General features: G+C 39.4%; 1 protein-coding gene across 3 annotated transcripts in view; it reads right to left on the reverse strand.

Annotated features, from left to right (window-relative positions):
• The window catches only part of EPB41L4A (erythrocyte membrane protein band 4.1 like 4A), a 222784-nt gene that overhangs the window by 131491 nt on the left and 69517 nt on the right, over window positions 1–21776 (reverse strand). For all 3 annotated transcript variants that reach the window (XM_043514706.1, XM_038402800.2, XM_038402801.2), the window contains one exon: window positions 3884–3988. In XM_043514706.1, the coding sequence (XP_043370641.1) occupies window positions 3884–3988 (105 nt within the window). The remainder of the gene's footprint in view (window positions 1–3883; window positions 3989–21776) is intronic.

Below are 21776 nucleotides of genomic sequence, written 5' to 3' on the forward strand. Positions count from 1 at the left end.
CCAATTTTTAATCCATTTAGTGTGTGTCCTGTTGATTGTGTATCATTTTAGTTTCTTAATCAAAATGTCATGTGGTACCATGTTAAATGTCTTACAGAAGTCTATTAGACACTATTACTTCTATCAAACAGGATATCAAGTAGTTTGATAAGATCTATTATCCAATAACCCATGTTGATTGGCACTAATTATATTACTCTCCTTTAATATTTTTATTAATCAAGACCCATATCAGCCTTACTTTCCCAAAAATTGATGTCAGGATAAGAGGCCTATAATTACCTGGATCATCCAATTTACCCTTATTAAGTATTGGCAAACATTAGCTACTTCCAGCCCTCTAGAACTTCTAGGGTAGCCAGTTTTGGTTGGACATATTCCTGGAGGTTTTCATCACATGACAACCTTTAATTAAAGATTAATGTTTAATTCCTGGAGACTCCTGGACAATCCTGGAGGACTGACAATTTTGGGAACTCCCCAGTGTTCCAAAACTTATTAAACATTAACATTAATGGTCCAGAAAGCTCCTTGCTCTTTTAAAGCTCTTGAATGCAAGTTATCTGGACCTGCTGATTTTAAAATGTATAACTTTAGCACCTACTGTTTAATGTCTTCCTTAGTTATTATGGCAATGGAGAGCATTTCATCATCAACATATGATATAAATAAGACATCTGGCTTTTTCCCAAGTACAAAACAGAAATATTTACTGAGCAATTCTGCTTTTTATTCATTATTATTGACGCTTCTACGATTTCCACTTGGCAATGGACCAGTACCACTGGCAGTGTTCCTTTTGTTCCTGGTGGATTTAAAAAAAACATTATCTGTAACTCTATGGACATAGATTTCACCTAGTGTCCTTTTGCTTCCCTTATCAATTTTCTACAATTCCTAGCTTCTATTTTATATTCATTGCTAACAACTTCCCTTTTCTCCATTTGTGTTTATATTGAGTTGTTTTTTTAAAGCTGCTTTCACTTCCCTTCTAAGCTAGGCTAGTTCTTTAACCTTCTTTTTCAGGGCTGGTTTACTCTACTGCTTAAGTTGATGTAACTTAAGTCGCTCAGCGGTATGAAAAATGCACCCCCGAGCAATACAAGTTATATTGATTTAAGCACTGTCAACACCGGCGCTATGTTGGTGGGAGATGTTCTGTTGCCAACATAACTTCTGCCTCTCATGAAGATGGAGTAATTATACCGACAGAAGAGCGCTCTCCCATCGGCATAGTGCATCTTCACCAGATGTGGTGCAGCTGCACTGATGTAGCACTATAATGTAGACTTGCCCTCAGTTGTGGTTAATTCAGTGTACCATGACTCATGGGGCTTGGGTTGCTAGCCCCTAAAGCTTCTAAAACCTGGTGGTTCCCCATAAATGCTCCAAGAATGGCTTTCACCATCATTCTGCTCCAGTGGTCCCCTCCTGATGACCTATGACCCTTCATTGCAGGAAAGAATCAAGCACTCGAAATTTAGGGAATGCCAGATTTACAGTTGTCTGCGCATCCTTAGTTCAGCCCTCTTATGTGTTTGCATTATGAGAGTCTTCAATTACATGACAGCATGCTACTTTTTCCATAGGATGTCTGCTTTACTCAGTTCATAGGATGGATACACAAGGTGGCAGTTTAAAGGTTGCATGGGTAACCATAAATGTGGCAAGTATTAGAGGGGTAGCTGTGTTAGTCTGGATCTGTTAAAGAGGCAAAGAGTCCTGTGGCACCTTATAGACTAACAGACGTATTGGAGCATGAGCTTTCGTGGGTGAATACCCACTTAGTCGGATGCATGACATAAATGTGTCATTTCCTGACTTTCAGGTTCTTGACTTTGCAAATTAAATAATGTTATTTTAACAGAGTTGTTGGTGGTGTGGTGTTTTTGTTTATTTGTTTATTTTTATATATGTAAAAATAAAAAATAATGGGAGGAAATAATTAAACGTACCTTTTCAAACCTAGTAAAAAGGTATATTCCTAGTTTTAAGAAAAAGTTATTTTGTTGCATGTTTTAAAGTGTGTGTGTGTGTGTAGGATGTTATTCATCTGAAATGTTTTGTTCATTAAACTGTTAATTAGAGAATACTCTAAAATCCCATCAGATCAGAAGTTAGAATATGCCTTTCTGATAGTAATGTGTTAACATGAGGCACACATTTTTTCTATCAGATATTTATTTTGGAGTATTTCCCATTAAGTACAGTTTTCAAATAAATTAGCAAATAGATCTATCTGACCTCTGGGGTTCTAAAAATGAGACACCAGAAGACTCAAATCCAGGTCTCTTGCATGGCAGCGCAGAACTAATCACCCCCACTTCCCCCATGCCAACCCCTAGTGTTATACCTTTAACAAGTCTGTGAAAAATTATAATTTTTCATTTACTGTTTCATGCATTCATGGAGATTTTCCTTTATATTGGCCATTTACTGAACAGGATTTCACTATGAATCACAAACTAGCAAAGACATGAGAGCCTGATTTTCCTTATCACCGACACAGGTTTTATACAGGTGTAATCATAATGAGCTCACTGGAGTTATTCCTCATTTACACTGGTGTGAGAGAGAAAAATCTGCCCTGACTGTTCCTAGGAGAGCTGATGGGGTTCTGCAATTGTTCATTTAACAGAGATTTCCAGTGTCCCTGAAACAGTTGAGGTTACCTGCATGTTTAAAATTCTAAATTAACTAGACAGTCAATAACTTGGGAGGAAGGCTGGTCTTGTTATTAAGGCACTCGACTAGGACTCATGACACTTGGGTTCAATTCCTGGCCCTGTTATAGACTTTCTCTGTCATTTAGGACAAGCCGCTTATGCCTCATCTACACTAGAACAACTCCTTTCTACCAGCAATGCTGCTCATACTGGCAAAAATTTACTATTGCTGGTAAAATTTATACCAGTTTCCTGAACGAAATAAGCTATACTGTCAAAATGACTTCTTTTTTTGCCAGTATAACTGTCTACCCTCAGGGCTTTGGCTAGCATGACTATGTCATTTAGGGGTATGATTTTTTCACACTCATCAACACAGTTATGTTGGCAAAACTTTTAAATGTAGACCAGACCTTAATCTCTTTGTAAAATGAAAATAATACAAAGCCTTTCTCTTGACTGATCTATTCAGACTGTAAACTCTTTGGGGGAAAGGCTGTCTCTACTGTGTGTATGTAGAACACCTATCAAAAAGACCACCACCCTCCATTCACCTCAAAACAGAGCCAGTTCATATGGAGTCCAAAAGTCATTATCACACACCCTTCTTCTCAGGGTATAAGCAGCTACAATTCAATACATCCTGGCAGCCAAAAGCCTCCTCCAAATCAGTAACATCACTCTAAAACAGTGATCCACGAAGTGGCCCTGAATTAAACAATTTGTGCTATACCTGCAAACAATGCTTCTATTGCCCCTTCCCCCACCCCAACATTCCCCCCAACTCTAGCCAATCCAGGAATTAGTCACAACAGGCTCACTTCCAAACAGAATTCCTATTCAGGAAAATATCATGGGCTAAGCACTAGTTTGGTTTAGTTTAACAGGAAGAATTCTAATAGTACTTTTTATATACAGCATTTTACACTACTGGTCATTTGCAACACCTTTTTTTATTTTATTTTCTGTCATCACATTTCTGCTCCCATTTAAGTCACTAGCTAAAATTCCACTAACTTCAGTGGGAGTAGAAAAAGGCCCTTTCTACAGAAACACAAAAATAGGTCCTCTCAACAGGCAAATTAAAGAAACTGCTACTGGAAATTTTATTCTTTCACGAGATATTGAAGGTATGACAGCCAAGCGCACCACTGAGAAAGGTCACCAAGGGTAAAATTTACAACTGGGAAATCCAATCTGTTGTGTCTTTTACTCACCGTCTGATGACTTCTGTCACAGTAACGCAATCCAAAGTAATCTATCTCCACGAGGTTTAAGTGACGGAATACGTAGCCCAGGACAACCGACCCTTTCGTTGACTTCTGTGGGAAAGAATTTACAGTCTTTTCACAAAAGTGTTCTGTCTTTGTCAGCTATGCACAGTGGTATTCATGCATTCAGTTAGCCTTGTCTAAAAGAGGTGGCAGTTTTATTGATTAGAAACAATTCAGGTTGCCTTTAACGAAATCCTCAGTTACACCTAGAAAAAATTTCAATTTCTCCTTACATACATTTAATCAATTATTTTGTAAACAATATTGAACATTTGGTAATTGTTATAAACATGTTTCCTAAACTATGTTTATGAATGTTAATAAACCTATGAGTTTTCTTAGACATCTGTATTCATGGCAAAAATCTGTTCTCTGATCCACATGACAGATTTCAGTTCTAAGATCTTGCACTCCCTTCAAGTGTGGATCTCTCAGTCAAGCTCTGCCACTGCGTATCTGAGGAAAATGTTGCCCTTAATGTGTAAATTATGAACCATAAGATGCTCCATTATTCTCTGTGAAGAAGGCTGCTTTTTATTCCTTTTATTTAAAAGTGTTTTTAAAAGTAGAGATGGGCCCAATTCAGTGTTCTGAATCCAAATAACCCCATTGTGTTCTGGAGTGTTGTTGCTTCATTTAAGGTCTACATGAATACTTACACACAATATTGAAAAGGTGGCTCAAATTGCTGATTCATTGTTGTGATGTTGGCGTGGTAGATGCTCATTGCTATTTAAAGGGCTTTTATTTGCATGCTGTCTCATAGCTAGTGCGGAAGATCTGAATTACTGATTGCTGCTGATGTTGCACGTCTGACCAATCTTCCAGAAAGACTGGGGCTAGCTAAATGAGATTCTCTCTCTTTTGAAATCTGGTGGGTTTTGATTTTGAATTAAGAAATCTAGATCTGGGAGACAGGAGGGGACATTTCTGGGATAAGGTAAGATGATGCTAAAACTATTAAAAGAACTGACTAATTATTTCTACATTACCAGGTTTAATATTGTAATAAGATTAGGGCTGTCAACCAATTAAAAAAATTAATCGCGATTAATCACATTGTTAAATAACAGAATATCATTTATTTAAATATTTTTGGATGTTTTCTAAATTTTCAAATATATTGATTTCAATTACAACACAGAATACAAAGTGTACAGTGTTCACTTTATATTTATTTTTATTACAAATATTTGTGCTGTAAAAAACAAAAGAAATAGTATTTTTCAGTTCACTTCATACCAGTACAGTAATGCAATCTCTTTATCATGAAAGTTGAACTTACAAATGTAGAATTATGTACAAAAAAAACCTACATTCAAAAATAAAACAAACAATGTAAAATTTTAGAGCCTACAAGTCCACTCAGTCCTACTTCTTGTTCAGCCAGTTACTCAGACAAACAAGTTTGTTTACATTTGCAGGAGATAATACTGTCTGCTTCTTGTTTACAATGTCACCTGAAAGTGAGAACAGCCATTCGCATGGCACTATTGTAGCCAGCACTGCAAGATAATTACATGCCAGATGTGCTAAAGATTCATATGTCCCTTCATCTTCAACCACCATTCCAGAGGACGTGTCCGTGCAAATAACGGGTTCTGCTTGATAATGATCCAAAGTTGGGCCAACCAAAGATATTACCTCATCCACCTTATCTTTCAACTTACTAGAGGCAGGTAAGTAGAATCATATTCTCTCTCAGGATGTACAGTAAAATTCACTGACTGGCCATTCTGGACAGTTTATTAAAAACTGGCATATCAATATAACAATTTGTACAGAAAATCAAAGTATAAAGAATGTTTAAAGGACGAATTATTGAATTAAATTGAAATACATTAAATCCTATTGCCCTTGTTTTGGATATAGTGCATAAATATAGTTATCCTGATATCACATTCACTAGGGTAAAATAGGAGTAACTCCACTAAATAAGTGGAGGAGTTGACAGCTGTGAAACTGATGTTAATTAAGAATCAGGCTCAGTGGCTATATCCCTACTGAAATATGGAATGAAGTTCAAGAAGGATTGCAGACAGAAAAACGTAAAAATTAGATTAAACTGCAGGCAGTGAGGAAACAAATAGAAGAAGCAATTATTCTACCTCCTTTTCTTTCTCATATTGTCAGTTCTTATTCAAAGTAGTGGTATAGATGTCAACTAGAAAAGATAGCATCTATCTCATTATCTGTCTTTCATACCAGACAAAATTACCTTGATAGTTTAAAGTTTGATGGTGATGATTTATTTATACTCTGATACTTTTTAGGGATCCCAGCAGAAGACCAGAACCCAATTGTGCTAGGCACTGTACAAACATAACAAAAAGACAGACCCTGCTCTGATGATCTTACAAATCAGGGCCAACTCCAGGCACCAGCGAACCAAGCAGGTGCCTGGGGGGGCAAATGTAAAGGGGCAGCAGGACGTTGGGCTGTGGGGCGGCAATCTGCCCTTGGTGGCGGCGGGAATTTGGCAGTCGCTCCATCACAGTGCATTTCGCGCTCGGCGGCAATTCGGCGGCCGCACCATCACTCCAAGGTTTTTTGTTTTTGTTTTTTTTTGCCGCTTGGGGCAGCAAAAACGCTGGAGCTGGCCCTGTTACAAATGATTCAATTTGGAACTGAACCATTGCAAAAGTTCAAACTGGGTACTGAAGTTATAAAGAGTACAGAGCTTCTGTACAGGAGGAAATCCATACAGGCACAGTCCCTACAGGTACAGTGTGTTGAACTGGTAAACCAACTTTTGAGTAAAACAGCCTCTTCAACAACCATGTAGAGAATAGTTCCTTTGTGGACTCTTAGAAAAAACTGGGAGTCCTTGAAAGATGAGCTTAGAGGCTGTCACAGTGCAGCTGGTTCTTTTGAGCCTTATAGATTTATTTCAGTGTTTGTAGGATTTTGACAACTGAGTTGTTTGGCCTGTAGTTTGACACATACAGCAGGTGGTATCATGGACACCAAAAGAGTAAACCATTGACAAAGATACAGTCGTCATTTTAGATTCATGTCATCATCTGAAAAAGACGTATGGTCAATCTATGGAGCCTGGTCCACAATGGAAGGCATTAGGATTCTGGACCAACTGAGATATGAATCTACATAGGTCTTGAGAGACTCTAACGTGGTGTAACTTATACCTTCTCCTGCCCTCTTACACCAGTTTGGAGTCCCTGGCTATGATCTCTATTGGAGCTGAGCTGAGTTCAGCACAGGAATGGGGACAGGGAGGCCAAAGGCAGCTTTACACTACCTTTCACCTCCTAGATTCAAGGGCCAATGCAGTCCCAGGGTTATGTTTAAATGTTCCACACCTGACTTGGCTGAAATGGCAAGCTCCAATACTTTCCATTTTACAGATGAACAGTAATGATATGTAATAATCTATCCACTGTATTTGACTTGTTTCAGAGTAGCAGTCGTGTTAGTCTGTATTCGCAAAAAGAAAAGGAGTACTTGTGGCACCTTAGAGACTAACAAATTTATTTGAGCATAAGCTTTTGTGAGCTACAGCTCACGTGAGCTGTAGCTCACGAAAGCTTATGCTCAAATAAATTTGTTAGTCTCTAAGGTGCCACAAGTACTCCTTTTCTTTTTGTATTTGACTTATAATGCTAAGCTGAGGGAGGATATAAAGAGCCACTAATGTATACTGTCATTACATGGTTCAGTTAACATTCCTCCCCATCACAGTATTTATGTTGACAGGTGGCATAACTCTGCATAAAGCTGCCCCAGCTGCACTGGTTGAGAGTTCTCCTCCCCTATCGACTAGGTAGAGATGGGGAATCATTCCCCGGGATCTGCAGGACAGGGTCCTCATGAAGGATGCTCAGTGTACACACTTCCTTCTTCCAAAATGAGGTGGGGCAGCAGCCTTAGTAGCACTGTCCTGCTGCACCATTTTGGATTCTGCAGCAAACCCTTTATGTTTTCAAGAATGAGCATATAGGGAGTAGTCAGCAGGGGGACTGGGGCTGAACCAGGGAATGTACAGCAACCCAACATCCTGTGTTTGGAGCCTCAAGCTAGCTTTTCTTAGTCCCATACATCCTCAACAGTAATAAAGGTTCTGCAGGCCAAATCAGACCTTCAGTGGCACCTGTGCAACACCATTTTCTATAAACTATGCCCTCAGTGTAACCTGTCTTCATTGAGTTGTACTAGTATAAGTGACTGGCTCTGCAGGTGGAATTTAGCAAAGCTATTCTGCTGCTGATGCACCAGGAGGGAAAGAGACCAGCTACAGTGATCTCTCCGCTGTGTCGGCACTGAAGAGCTAACAAACGTAAGAAGCAGTGCAAAACACATTTTGGTCATTAGTCGGCAGGTATGGCCCACAATACACACAGTACCAGCTCTGTTGTGAAAGAAGATGCCACTTTTATATAGACACTTGTCAGAACAAAACCATATTTTAAGTGCACTCTCTTAATTGCAAAAAAAATTCAGACTGAATGAGCTTTTGAAACCTTTGTCTGTCAATCCTCAAAAAGAATAGCATGGAAGACATCTTAGTGAAATCAAGAAGGCAAAGTCAGGGGAGCATACGTAGATTTGTGATTCAGGAGTTGCATATGAATTGTATTACTAGTAGTTAGCATTACCCACTCTCGTTACTTTATCATGAGTCTCACAATACATATATTGTATACAATATATTGTGTTTTTCCTAAAATGCCAGTTCTTAGTGTCAACTGATTATGTGAGGATCTGTTTTCATTTAAACAAAGTAAGTTGCTAGCCCCCAGGGTTTAAAAGGAAATCTTAAAAATATGAAGTGAGTTTACACTAAAGCCTTAGCAACCAGAAGATAATAAAAAGAATCCAAAATGTTTCTCTTTAAATTGCATGATATTTTAAGTCAATCAATCTCGTGATATTTTGAGGCCAGACTCGTGATTTTTTAGTACCTCAGGTTGGCAATATACAGAGTGGCTGAGAGGGGCACATGACCTTGTGACCTAAACCGAGCAGCCTCAGTAGCAGTATACCACCTCATGCATAAACTTGGTTTGTAGGGAATGCTACCATGCATGCAGCCTGCTTTACAAAATGTGAGGCAATAGCTGTCACTGATAAAACTGTCAAAACTGGAGTACAAAACTCCATCAGAGAGGGCCAGCAGGATTACACCCATGGTATACAAAAGTGCAAAAATTATACAATCTATCTTCCATTATGATCAGACTTGCTAGAGGCCTGCATTCTTAGAGGGAAACTCACAGTAGCACAAGTTTATTTGAAAATAACATCAGCAATGCCTTCAAGATAGAACAAAGAATTGTTCAAATGAGTCATAAAACCTTGCTTTATATTTCAGCAACATGACTTTATAAACCAGAAAGGCAGGTTTCTACTAGCTAAACAAAATGACAAGTGGAACATTCAGAAAAGACCTGATTTTATTTTTTAACAAATACAATAAAATATTATATTTTAATATGTTCACATTCCTGCACTTTTGTGAATTCACTACATTTTCACATTGTACATTGTTTATTGGCTCTAGAGAGGTACTGATACTGTGTCTATCTGTGCAGTGGGCTAGGTATCTCTGGGGGACGGAGCAGGGAAGAGGAGGGAACAGAAAAGAGTCTTCCCCCTCCCAGACCAACCAATAACTGCAGAGCCTCTCTACAGAAGCTACTTCAGCCCAGTAACTGCCCATCCCACTCCATATACAGTATCGCTAACCCCAAGCATTAAAAAATAATCAGTCAGACCCCAAAAGCTCATAATGCAGTTTTAAGAATGATGAGATTTAAAATAAATTTTAAAACTTCAATCACTTTTTTTGATCAGCCAACTGATTTTTTCATTGTTGAGCCTGTCAGAAATTCACATCTCCTACTTAGTTAACCCTCTCATAGAAGAGCTCTATTCACACACTGCTTCACAACAATAGGAAGAATTACAGAGTCACTTTTTTCTGACATTGAACAAGGAACTTTATTAGAATAACAGAAACAGTTTCTCAAAAGCTCTCCCTCTCCATTCCCACTATGCACTGTGGAGCTTCTGCCTAGAATGTTCCCCTCTTCCCAGCCTTAGAAACAACACACACATCCTCAAATGCACTCCTTCTACTGGTGCAAAAGTGAGCTAAAGTAGCATAGAATCAAGGCCCTTGATGGTCATTACCTTTCTAAGCAGAGCCGCTTTCCCCATAGGCTGATAACCAGCCAAGTCTCAATTTGCAAAGTGCATGTTCAAACAGAGAAGATCTTTAAGTTAATACTGTTTAATATTTACAAATATTCACCTAAACAAATAAGTAGGCCTTAATTTGCCGGGTACATGTTCAAACAGAGAAGAACTTTAATAATGTTTATTTGTGTTATGTGATTGTCTTGGGGAATGTCTGTAAATATTAATTACTTATAGAAACTAGAGAGTTTAACATAAGTGAATATCATATTAGAATCTCCCAAATCCATTCCCCTCTCACTCTTAGTTCCCTGACAACCAACATGCCAACCTGCTTTCAATTTCTATGTCACTGAGGACTCTTCAGGAAGATGTGATAGGGTGCATACACCTCACCATCTCAAACAATTTTCCAACGGAGAACTTCATGCTCACATAGCTCTTGCCTTATCCACTGGAGTTTTATCCAGTTCAGACACTGATTTTAAAAATTAACTTGTAATGGTTTATACCAGAGCAGGTTAAACACATTGTACCTGGTCATGGTGGATTAGGCAAAATTATTTTAAAAGAGTGTTGGAAAATGTTACTAACCTGAACTATTTTTGAATAGTTTTGACTGTTTCCCATTTACCTGTATTAGCAAAAAATACCTTAAAAGCCATTTTAAAAGCAATTTCTTAATATAAAAAAAAACCTCTAATAGCAGGGAGGCTTCTGTGATGTTAGAAGCTGTTCATTAGCCACCCCTTTCATACCTATTGTCTAGAGATGCTCTTTGAAGCTTGTTCACAGGTAGATGTGAACTGACCTCTCTCTACTCTGAGCATCTCTTGTGATAAGATAAATATTTGACTCTCCCTAACTTGAAACTGCTTTCACGATGCAATGGGCGTCTTTCCTGGAAACTGATGAGCTTGCTGCAGATAAAAATAAATACTCATAATGTGCATACTCCTTTAGTATTTTCACATGTGAACTATAAAATCTGCCTCTGATCTGAATGTTCAGAAATCCTATGAGTCTTATTTTGAATAGTCTTGCACAAGCTTTATAAAGCATAAAGCTAAATGGTTATAGAAGCCAACAATTTCCTACCTGCATCTCTCCCCAGTATTTTTCCCAAATTTGTGACCTATATGTTCCACCAACTCCTTTTTAGACTTCATAGTTACCATAATCTGGTTCAACTCATTCTTCAGAACAGTGTTCCTTCTGTAATTAGTAGTAGGTTAGTAACATGAGATACATAAACTGAACAAAACACCATTGAACCAGAGTCTCCTATGCATACGTTCAACTAATCATGTGTGTTTCTTTAGTAAATCAGGAGGTTAACACAGTTACATGCATACACATTGGTGCAAGACCCTCCCAAAGAGGAGTGAAAGGCCAGTAATGAGAAAACATGAGAATTATATTGTGTGTAAATAATTAAAATAATGGAGTGGAGAAACAACTGGGCTTCAGAAATGTAATTTTTTTTAAAAAATGCTTTGAAATTGATCTCTAAAAGAGAAATAAACAACATTTTGTAAATTAGATAATATAGTAGAAATTAATTTTATGGACAGGATTTCATCTAATCTGAATTTATTTCAAGAATTTTTTTACTGGGATATTAACTAATACTAACATTATGCAGCTTGTGAGGTTCAGAGCCAACCAAGGTCTACATCTGTATGTATGACAGACCAATTAAATCGTCTTCTAATGCTATTTGCCTTGATACAAATAACAGCTGCTGTGTATAGTTGGAAAATGCCAGCTATCAATTATAGGGGCATTTGCTACATATTTTGGAGGTTATCCTACTGCTCGCTGAAATATATTACAGAAGTTACAGAGGTACAGGATAGAACATGACAGCCTCCCAGTCTGAGAGATAGCAGTGATGTCCATTATTAACTATTCTATTTCTGATAAAGCATCAGCTTTAAAAAAAATAGCAAAAAATTATGTTGTCAAGTACAGCGAAGAGTTTGGGTTTTAGAATTTTTTTGGTGAGAGAGTTTTAAAAGAAAACTCTATAGGCTAAGTAATGTTGTTCGTTCTAAGGCAGAAATGAAGATATAGGCACATTTTACTTTGACAGCAGAATCATCTGTATTTTCTATATTAAGTATCAAATGTATTAGAGATAAATAAGAAGTTTTTGAGAAAGACATGAAATACTCAGGTTTGAAGGAACTGATATTTGCTGATTTTCCACATAGGTACTGTATACGATTCCACACACTTTTAGTAAAACTGTAAAAACTGGATAGTCTACAGCAGCGAGAGGCAGAGTAGCACTACAGTACACGATAGGGTACATATATAAATAAAAGTCTGACCTAATATAATCCCTAACACCCTAGAGCACACAAGAGCTGAAGATACTATGATATACAAATATACCACAAGTACATTGTAAGGCACAAGACCAAGTGCATGTGAATTTGCAAATTATACATTTTAATGTATTTTAGACATTTAATTAACTTAATTTATTCACAATGAATATGAAAAACAGATCCCTTACCATCTTGACAATACTAAATCCCATTGAAATACAGACTCTTACTCTCACAGAATTTCAGAAATTTTAAATACTGTTTATATTCAGGATTTTTAGGGGTGCTCTATACAGTCATGTAGAAAAAACAGAGTTCATTTCCCAATACTGGTCTCTTCATAGTTCACTGGAGCCATCACACTTAGCCTGCCTCTGCAATCTTTCCTCCCTCTTCCCTCAAATGTGGACTCTCCAGTAAATTACCACTCTGGCCCAAGACTCAAGCCAGGCAAGATTCAATCCAGCACCAGTGACAGAGATTCTATACCTAAAATGCTATACATTTGAAGTTTGTAATGTCAGAAACAGGAGCTATAGACTATTGGGAAGAGGAGATTCCCAGATGGCCAGAAAAATGACATTTTGATGAAAAACAGAAACACTTTCAATTTCATTCTTCACTGATATGATGCCTCTCATTAAGGACCCAAGCTAACAGCTTCAGAAAACTGAATTAGTTGAAGGACCTGAGCAGTTTTGTTGAATAATCATGGCAAAACTCAATGAAGTAATGATAAATAAACAGAACTTTTGTGTCTTAATTTAAAAGTTCAAAAGTGGGCTAAGACCAAAACATTATGAGAATGTGTGGGTAAAGTCTGGAGACTGTTATTTTCTAGGTAGAGCAAACCATAGAAATATGAGGAAAATAGAGCTTCATTTTAAAAAGGGAGCATTACAGTATATTTAGGCTGCAAAGGTTAGCACATTTTTCTACAACATTATGTGGAAAATCCATTTGTCTTCCAAAGAATTATTGCGCCAAATTTGGAGAATAAATTAAATCAAAGTTTGAAGTAGGGGGATTTTAGACCTGCCACAAGTGCAAAACAGTGCAGCCTTAACAACAGAGTTGCTACCAACACCTCCCCGATTTGAATCTGTATCTACTAAAATACAGTTCAAGTCAACCCCATATCACCTGGTTTCATTTCATTTAGTAAGTATCTGCAGAGTCCATGCCTCTAAAAGGATACATTTTACATTATTACAGTACATGACTTGTAATTCTATGGGATACAGAAGAGCTTCAGGACGTTTGTGGTCTGAAAGGCTTGGTTCATTGACAGAATTCCCTTTTTCTTGCCTGCATCGCCAGTTTCACAGAAAGAAAAGGACCCTTTGTCTCTCAGACAAAATGAACTCTATCGTTGTCATAATCATCTTCTACACAGGAAGGGTTCCGCTATGCCACTGTTCTTCTGATTACTTTTCCTTAAGGAATTCCTGTAACATCTCATGATGTTTAAGGGAATCTCGAATCTTCTTTTAATATCCTTCTCAAATAAAGTTGTGATTGTCTTTACTGAAGATCACAGATTGTTTCTTGTGTGGGAGGACTCCCCAGAAGTCTTGTACTTTTCTCTTATATTTGCATAGATCTGGTTTTGAAGCTTTTCAATTTGCTATTCTAACACCATCTTTTTTTTTCTCTCTCTCTCTCTCTCTCTCTTTTCTAATCAATAATTTTAGCCAACTTCTGCCTACCTACAACAGAAAGACATTAAAATTGTTCATACTACGCTAGGGAGATGAGGTATTACTAAAACACCAACCTACGCTGATAAAGAGAGTCAACCAACTACCACTTTATATGATTACACACACAAAAATTACATTAAAAGAACATTATTAAGGTTCAGAGTCAAGCACTCAAGAAATGCCCAAATGCAGGTTGCCTGTGCAATTCTAATTCAGCTCCCTTGTGCATGTGTGATCATGTAATTGAACACTTTCTACAAGATCGTTGCCATATTCAGAGCACAAGATGGATGAACAGTGTTCACTTAATGAGCAGCTATGCAATATTTTGTTTTCTCCTTGTTGTTCAATGGGTGGCCTCATGCCTCATTAAGTGTATATCTTCCAATTTGTGCACCAAATAAAACAGGGTACCTACACTACACAACCCCAATTCTTCTAGGGTTGCCAGGCATCCGGTTTTTGACCAGAACACCTGGTTGAAAAGTGATCCTGGTGACTCCAGTCAACACCACTGGCCAGGCTGCTAAAAGTCCGATTGGCGGCGCAGCAGGGCTAAGGCAGGCTTCCTGCCTGCCCTGGTTCCGTGCAGCTCCTGGAAGCGGCCATCATGTCTGGCTTCTAGGCGCAGAGCAGCCAGAGAGGCTCCGTATGCTGCCCCGGCCCCAAGCGCCAGATCTGCAGCTCCCATTAGCCGGGAACCACAGCCAATGGGAGCTGCGGGGGCAGCACCTGCGGATGCAGGCAGTGCACAGAGCCCTCTGGCCCCTCCGTCTAGAAGCCAGACATGCTGGCCGCTTCCAGGAGCCACCTCAAGTAAGCATCGCCTGGCTGGAGCCCACACCTCTTCCCGCACCCCAACCCCCTGCCCCAGCCCTGTGCCCCCTGCTGCACCCCAAACCCTTCATCCCCTGCCCCACATCCCAGATGGAGCCTGCACACCCTCCCACCATCACTCCCTGCTCCAAGTGCAGGAGGGGGCTCAGGACTGAACCCCTCATCTCCAGCCCCACACCAGAGCCCGCACTCCCAGCCAGAGCCCTCACCCCCTCCCACACCACAAAACCCTGCCTGGTGAAAGTTGGTGAGGGAGAGCGAACGACGGGGGTAGTAAAGAGGGGGCATGGTCTCCGGGAAGGAGCGGTGGGGTAGGGCAAGAGCATTCAGTTTTCTGCGATTAGAAAGTTGTCAACCCTAAATTCTTCCCCAGAGCAGTTCCATGTTGTACACTGAATGAGGGAGGGGTTCCGTGGAATTTAAGACTTTAACAATACATACATACAAGAAGGCCAAATTAGTGTTGCACAAGCAACCTTCAATCTAGCATTTCCTAACTTTTGAATAGTAGACTTTGCAATCTTAATATTCTTTTAATGTAATTTTTGTGTACGTGATTTTCTAGTTTTTTAAAAAGCAAACTGAGAAAACAGAAATTCTATCATATTGCATCATGGTGACACCATCATCAGGGCAGAAGCTTTAGATCCAACACACATAGCTCCACTTGAGCTAATGGAGTCATTGATAGCAGTAGTAGGTTTTCATCTTCTATGTTGACCCAGGGGATAGTGATACTGTTTCCAGTGAGTTTCACAGATATTTGCTTACAGAAGAACAATGGAGAAACTCAGGCATCTTGAATTCCATTCCAGACTCTGAAGGATACTATGCTCTATTGGGCACAGACTCTTCTGCCCATTCCCCCTAAGTTTGACCTGTTTTGCCCTGTCCCTTTCAACTTGTTCCTGTCATGTCTCTTCCTTATCCGGATCTCCCTCCCTCCTCATTCTGTCCCATGCTCCTCGCCTATCCAGTCCCAGTCCCCACTCCACAGACTTCACATCCAGTCCCCATTTCCTTGCCCAGCAAGTCCTATTCTCACTCCTCTGAATTCACTGTCACAGTCTCCCCTCCACAGTACCATTCTCCTTGCCCAGCCAGTCCCAGTTCCCTGATCCTTATCCTGTCTCCCTCCATGCCCCTGGGTTCCAGTTCCCCTCTTTCCTATCCAAATTTCCCACTGGTTCCCAATCCCAGTGTCCTTCTCCGGGCTCCTTGTCCTATCTTGGTGTCCTCGCTGACCCCCCGTTTCTTGTCTCAGCTCCTTTGCTAATCTCTCTCCCATCCCTGGCCCAGCCTGAAGCAGTGCAGAACTGCAGTGGTATAGAAAGTCCTTCTCAGCCCCTAGCTAGAGCTAGCCCAGTGCATGTAGAATCTTCAGGGAATTTAGCTGCCAAGCTCCAGCAAAGTCTCTACTAAGCATGTGAGAACTGCAAGAACAAAGGCTTGTAATTAGGGCTTTGATTATGTCAGAGGTTGCCAGCAGCTCCTAACCCCTGGGCAGCAGGGGAACCCCAGAGCTCCCACTCCCTATGGGTGGCAGGAGCCCCTCCCAGCCCTGCAGCTGCCCAACCACAGCAGCCCAGCCGCAGCAGGGGTCAGGGGGAGGGCAGGGGGACCTGCAGCAGTCCAGGTATGGTTGATGGCCCTTCTCCCTCCCCATTTTGTCAGGAATATTTTTAGTAAAAATCAGGAACAGGTCACAGGCTTCTGTGAATTTTTGTTTATTGCCAATGATCTGTCCGTGATCTTTACTAAAAATATCCCTGACAAAATCAGCCTTACTCATAATATTGCCAAATCTGGGCAGTTTTTCCACAGGGATGACAAAAGGCACATCCCTGACATAAAGACTATCCTCCTGATAAATTTCAGGTCCCTGCTCCAAAGCATAAGGGTGTTTGAGTTTCTCAAAGAAAAGGACACCAGAATTTTTTTAAAATGGCAAAACAATGTATTTTTTCCTATCCTCATTCTCAAATAACTAAATCATTTTGGCTGAAACTTTCCAAAAATATCAGCCTGAGGCAGACACCCAGCATGGAAAATTTCAGCCTATACACGTAATGTATAGCAAAGTTATAAGCAATGAAAACCAGGTCTCATACTGGGAAATGACAGGCAACCTTAATAATAGGTAGTTCTACCAGCCTGGACTATGATAAACAGTGAGAGCAAAGGTCACAATGGTGGGATTGTAGTTTGAAGTTTCTGAGATTAGTATTTTATGTTGGAGAAGTATGGCTATTTTTTTAACATTGCAATTTGACCTCAGCTGAAAACAGTTTGACCAAAAAAGATAGGAAAGTCATATCAACCCTCCAGAGCTTTTTGTTTCTTCACAGAAGACAAAATTCTGACTCAACTGAAGTTAATGGCAAAAATCCCACTGACTTTAATGGGGCCAGGATTTCATCCTGAGTAGTTGTCAGAAAATGGTTCATTGAAAAAAAAAAAATGAGCTCATATGAATCCAAACCCACCTGATAGTGTCCAATCCAAATTGTAGCAAAGGAATGACAGATTCATAGGATGCAATTCTGGTCCCAGTGAAGCCAACGGGAATTTGTCATTGGTTTCAAGAATGTCAGAACTTCACCCATAGATTTTTAAAGTCATGATTATGTAGCTTGAACTCGTCTGTAACACAACAAAGAATTTCACCCAGTAATCCCTGTACTGTAAGGAGTTACTGTTTCTGATGAAGTCTCACGTTGATGCTGACCTATGAGAATTCAGCAAACGCTACAGGTAAACATGTATATGCAAGGTCAGACCAACGAGAGAACTGCGAACACAGTTACATGTGGGACAGACAAGACTGTCCATGACCATTGCAGGCTGTTGTAGCCTAGCTTTGCGCTGTTCACATTTTTCACATAAGGTGTTAACCACTTCGAAGCCAAGTGCATTAACAGTGACATGACAAATCTGCTGCCACCTTGCTCTGTCACAAGCTGTTGCTTCCCAGTTGCTGGGGTCAACTTGACATGCTTTCAAGTTTGACTTTGTGTCTTTACATCATTTATACTGGCCAACATGAGAACGGGAGCCTTGCTTTAACCAACCATAAAATATTGCCTTAGGTAGTCTTGAGTCAGCCATATGAATGAGATGCCTACACCAATGCAGCTGAGCTTTTATGAGCATTCTTTGAATGCCAGACATCTAACAATGATTAAGGATTTCAACATTGTGAATCTTGTCCCATCATTTGACTCTGCAAACACACCAAAGATAACTTGATGAATTCCATATGCGCTTCATACCATGGCAGTGAAATCTTATCCATGTCTCACAATCATATAGAAGCACTATAAGCACAATGGACCAATAAATGGACCGATTTAGCTCTGTGCTTATTTTGGTGCCCTTATTATTCCATAGGCAGTGTGACAGCCTTCCAAATGCAGAGCTCGTCTTGGCTGTGGGATGGGTAATATTATAAATTGTGGCACTCTGTGACAACATACTCCCTAGGTAGCAAAATTTCTCCACAGACTTGAGAGAAATTGTTGATCTTATTAATCTGGCAGGCATGCAACCCCTTGCACAGGTTGGTATAGTACTTCTATTTTCTTTAGGCTGATTGCAAAACCAAAATTACTGACTACATGAGCAAAGGGATCAGTTATAAACTGAATGTCATCAATGAAGTGAGCAACCAGTGCACAGTCCTCAGTGAATAAAAGTTCCTTAATGAGTAAATCTGCAGTAATTCCTGTACTGCAGGAAATTATTGTTCCCCAGTGCGTAAGTGAAAACTATTGAACCTAACAACTTGTTGTGGAGGAGATTGTTTAGAAAGACATCCAATCTCAATTTAAAGGCTCCAAGTGATGATGAGTTTAACACAACCCTATGTAAATGCTCCAAAGGTTAATTGCCCACATTGTTAAAAAGTCATGTCTTATTTCCAGTCTGAATTTTTCTAATTTATGACTATGTATCTTGTAAAGAACAACTATTATTCATGCACATAAATTGATTACATTTATTTGGGAGTCAAAAATGATATATGCAATGCCACATGGGACACAACTACTTTTCCTAAAGACTCTGTGACACAGCCTCACTTTGGCAGTCATCTTTTATCATTTTTCTTATCAAATCTAATCTGAATCTAAAGAAAATTCCAATTCTCTTTAAAAATTTTCATAAGACTTGTCTAGGAGTTTGAAAATGAAAAACAGATCATACCAAGAGATGATTTTTTTTTATTTACAATGACCTTTTCTTATAGGAGTGCTACAAAAATATGAAAAGTGTACAATATTGGGAGTATTTTTTCCAAAATAAAATTTGTTGGTATGCTTACATCTGTTCAAGTCAGTATAATTTACAATAAAGCAATCTACATATTCATATTGGGGGAAAATATCCTACAGATTAGCACCTTATAATATTTGAGCTAATACAGCAGCTCTACCTACACAGGTAGTGACATTCTAACCTATCCACTCTAAAGTTACAAGTTGTCCTGGAGAATTAAAATTTAAGTGCCAAATACTCTGTGGCATCACTTTGCTGCTATATGACTGCATTCAGATTTAACAATCTGCATTGAAAATCACGAAAAAGTGAGAAAGAATGTTCCTAATATGTCAAACTTTATTGGGGAATGATACTCATAGTACATTTATATTACACATAAAAAAAATTATGTTAAAAGAACTTTGAGATTGCAAAGCAGAGTGGATTTGATTTAAATCACTAGTCAGGAAGACTCTATTTAATCATGGATTTCTACATAAAAGTGCATTCTTGTTGGTTGTTATAACCTTAATACATATTCTTCACAACTCAGATAAATGTAGGTTTTATTTTTAGAAGGTACACACTATACATTTTTAAAGTGATGTTCCTTTCATCATCTTCAACACAGTTTGATCCTGAGAAAGAACACTTCTCATGATGTTGTTTCACTCAGGCAACCAGGCCTCGCATTTCTTTGTTGCACAGTTTGCATTTTGTATGCATGACTGTCTTACCCACTGAAAGAGGAACTTCATTAAAATAATCCCAAACTGGGTCTCTTTTATGGCCTGCTGCCATTATAGGTTTTCCCTTCCAATGAGAGAATGGTATGGTAGATCTCAAATCAATGAAGGCTACGCACAGAAAGACCTCAAGACTTCTGGAATATACTGCTCAAACAGTTTCACTTTTGTTTCTACTACCTGTCCCTTCCATCTCACATTTATCACCAGACTTCTTCTCCTTGTCCAGATCTATTCCGCCCCCAACAATCTTCTATTCATTGAACTTTTTGAAACTTTGCACTTTTAGAGAGAGGTAAGAGATTAACTCTGTGTACACAAATTTGCAGAGGGACAATAGGATTGAGGTCTGTTATTTCTCAACTCTATATATTATTTATTTTAAAACATTTTTGCTGTTAACAAGCATGTTATCTCTTGAGACACAAATCCAGAGTTTGAGAACTGCAAATCTGCAAATCTAAGCTTCTCTGATGATATCTTCTAGACTAAGCACTGATTCCCATTGGGTAGATAGAAAGATTAAACTAAATAATCAAAATAGAAGCCCCAGGAACCCCATAAGATTGGGTCCCTAATCCATGAACTATTGGAACTCATTTACAGAACTTTTCGTAAACGTGACCTGAATATATTGTCTCATACTATAGAATTAGAATTTATAATTCCTATTCCATGATGAAATATCTTTGAGCTATAATATATCTTAATTAAAACTGTCTTTAGATAGTTTTTTCCTCAAAAAGCATTTTATCAAAAATCCCATTTAAATAAAAAAAATCTGATTTTTTTTATTTTTTTTATTTTTTTAAATCATTGATTTTTATCCACCCTGTTGCAAAGTGAAGGAAGTTAGGAAATACCAGAATGAGCTGTCTGTGCAACCTTAATTCACCCCCCTCGTGTATATGCTTTATGACAGAGTCTAATTGCATGATCACATACTGTACTATCTTTTCCAAATAACCCCTGTCACATTCAGGCTTCCCCCACTTCACTGGCTCTTAGTCCAAGTCTCCTTCCCTGGTTTCATCATCCAATCTCAGTCTCCATCTCCCTCTCTCCAGCTCCTTGTTCCACTCTTTCCCTTGTCAGGATCTCGGTCCAAGTCTCTTTGCCAGCCACTCCCTGTTCTCCTCCTGCACTCCTGCTTCTTCAAGATCTGTCTTCCCGCCCCCTCATGCCCATTCCCCAAACCCCCCACCTCTGTTCCCCCCTACAGGTTCCCAGTCTCAGCCTCTCCCCACAGTTTTTCATGCAATAGCAGTGGCTCCCAGTTCCTGTCTCCCCTTCCAGTTCCAAGTCCCAGCCTCCCCTTCTATACTTTGATCCCAGCCCCAGTCTCTTTGCTCAACTAGTCCCCAGTGCCCTCCGTCCACAACTCCCAGTCAGTGTTTCTCTCTCCACGTTGGGTGACCATACGTCCTCTTTTGGCCACGTCAATCCCTTTTTTAAACCCTATCCCGGCCGTCCCAACTTTTTTCGCAAAACTGGGTATTTGCCCCATTTGCTCTTGACAACTAAACATCAGTTGTCAAAAGCAAACTGGACAAATGCAGTTTTGCCAAAAAAAAAAAGGGGGGGTGCAACCCCTAGAAAGGAGTGGAGGAAAGTGTGAGGGGATAGGCAGGGGTGGGTGGCAACATCAGCCCTACCCAGGAGGGAAGGCTCAGGAGAGCGGCTAGGGCCTGGCCAGCCTCATATCGTGACCCGTTTTCCCTTTGGTAAAATATGGTCACCCTAACTCCACCCATTCCCCACCTCCAGTCCCAGTATCACCAGGCTCCTTGTCCCAATTTAC

Source organism: Dermochelys coriacea, chromosome 5, assembly GCF_009764565.3.
Source record: "Dermochelys coriacea isolate rDerCor1 chromosome 5, rDerCor1.pri.v4, whole genome shotgun sequence".
NCBI lineage: Eukaryota > Metazoa > Chordata > Testudines > Dermochelyidae > Dermochelys > Dermochelys coriacea.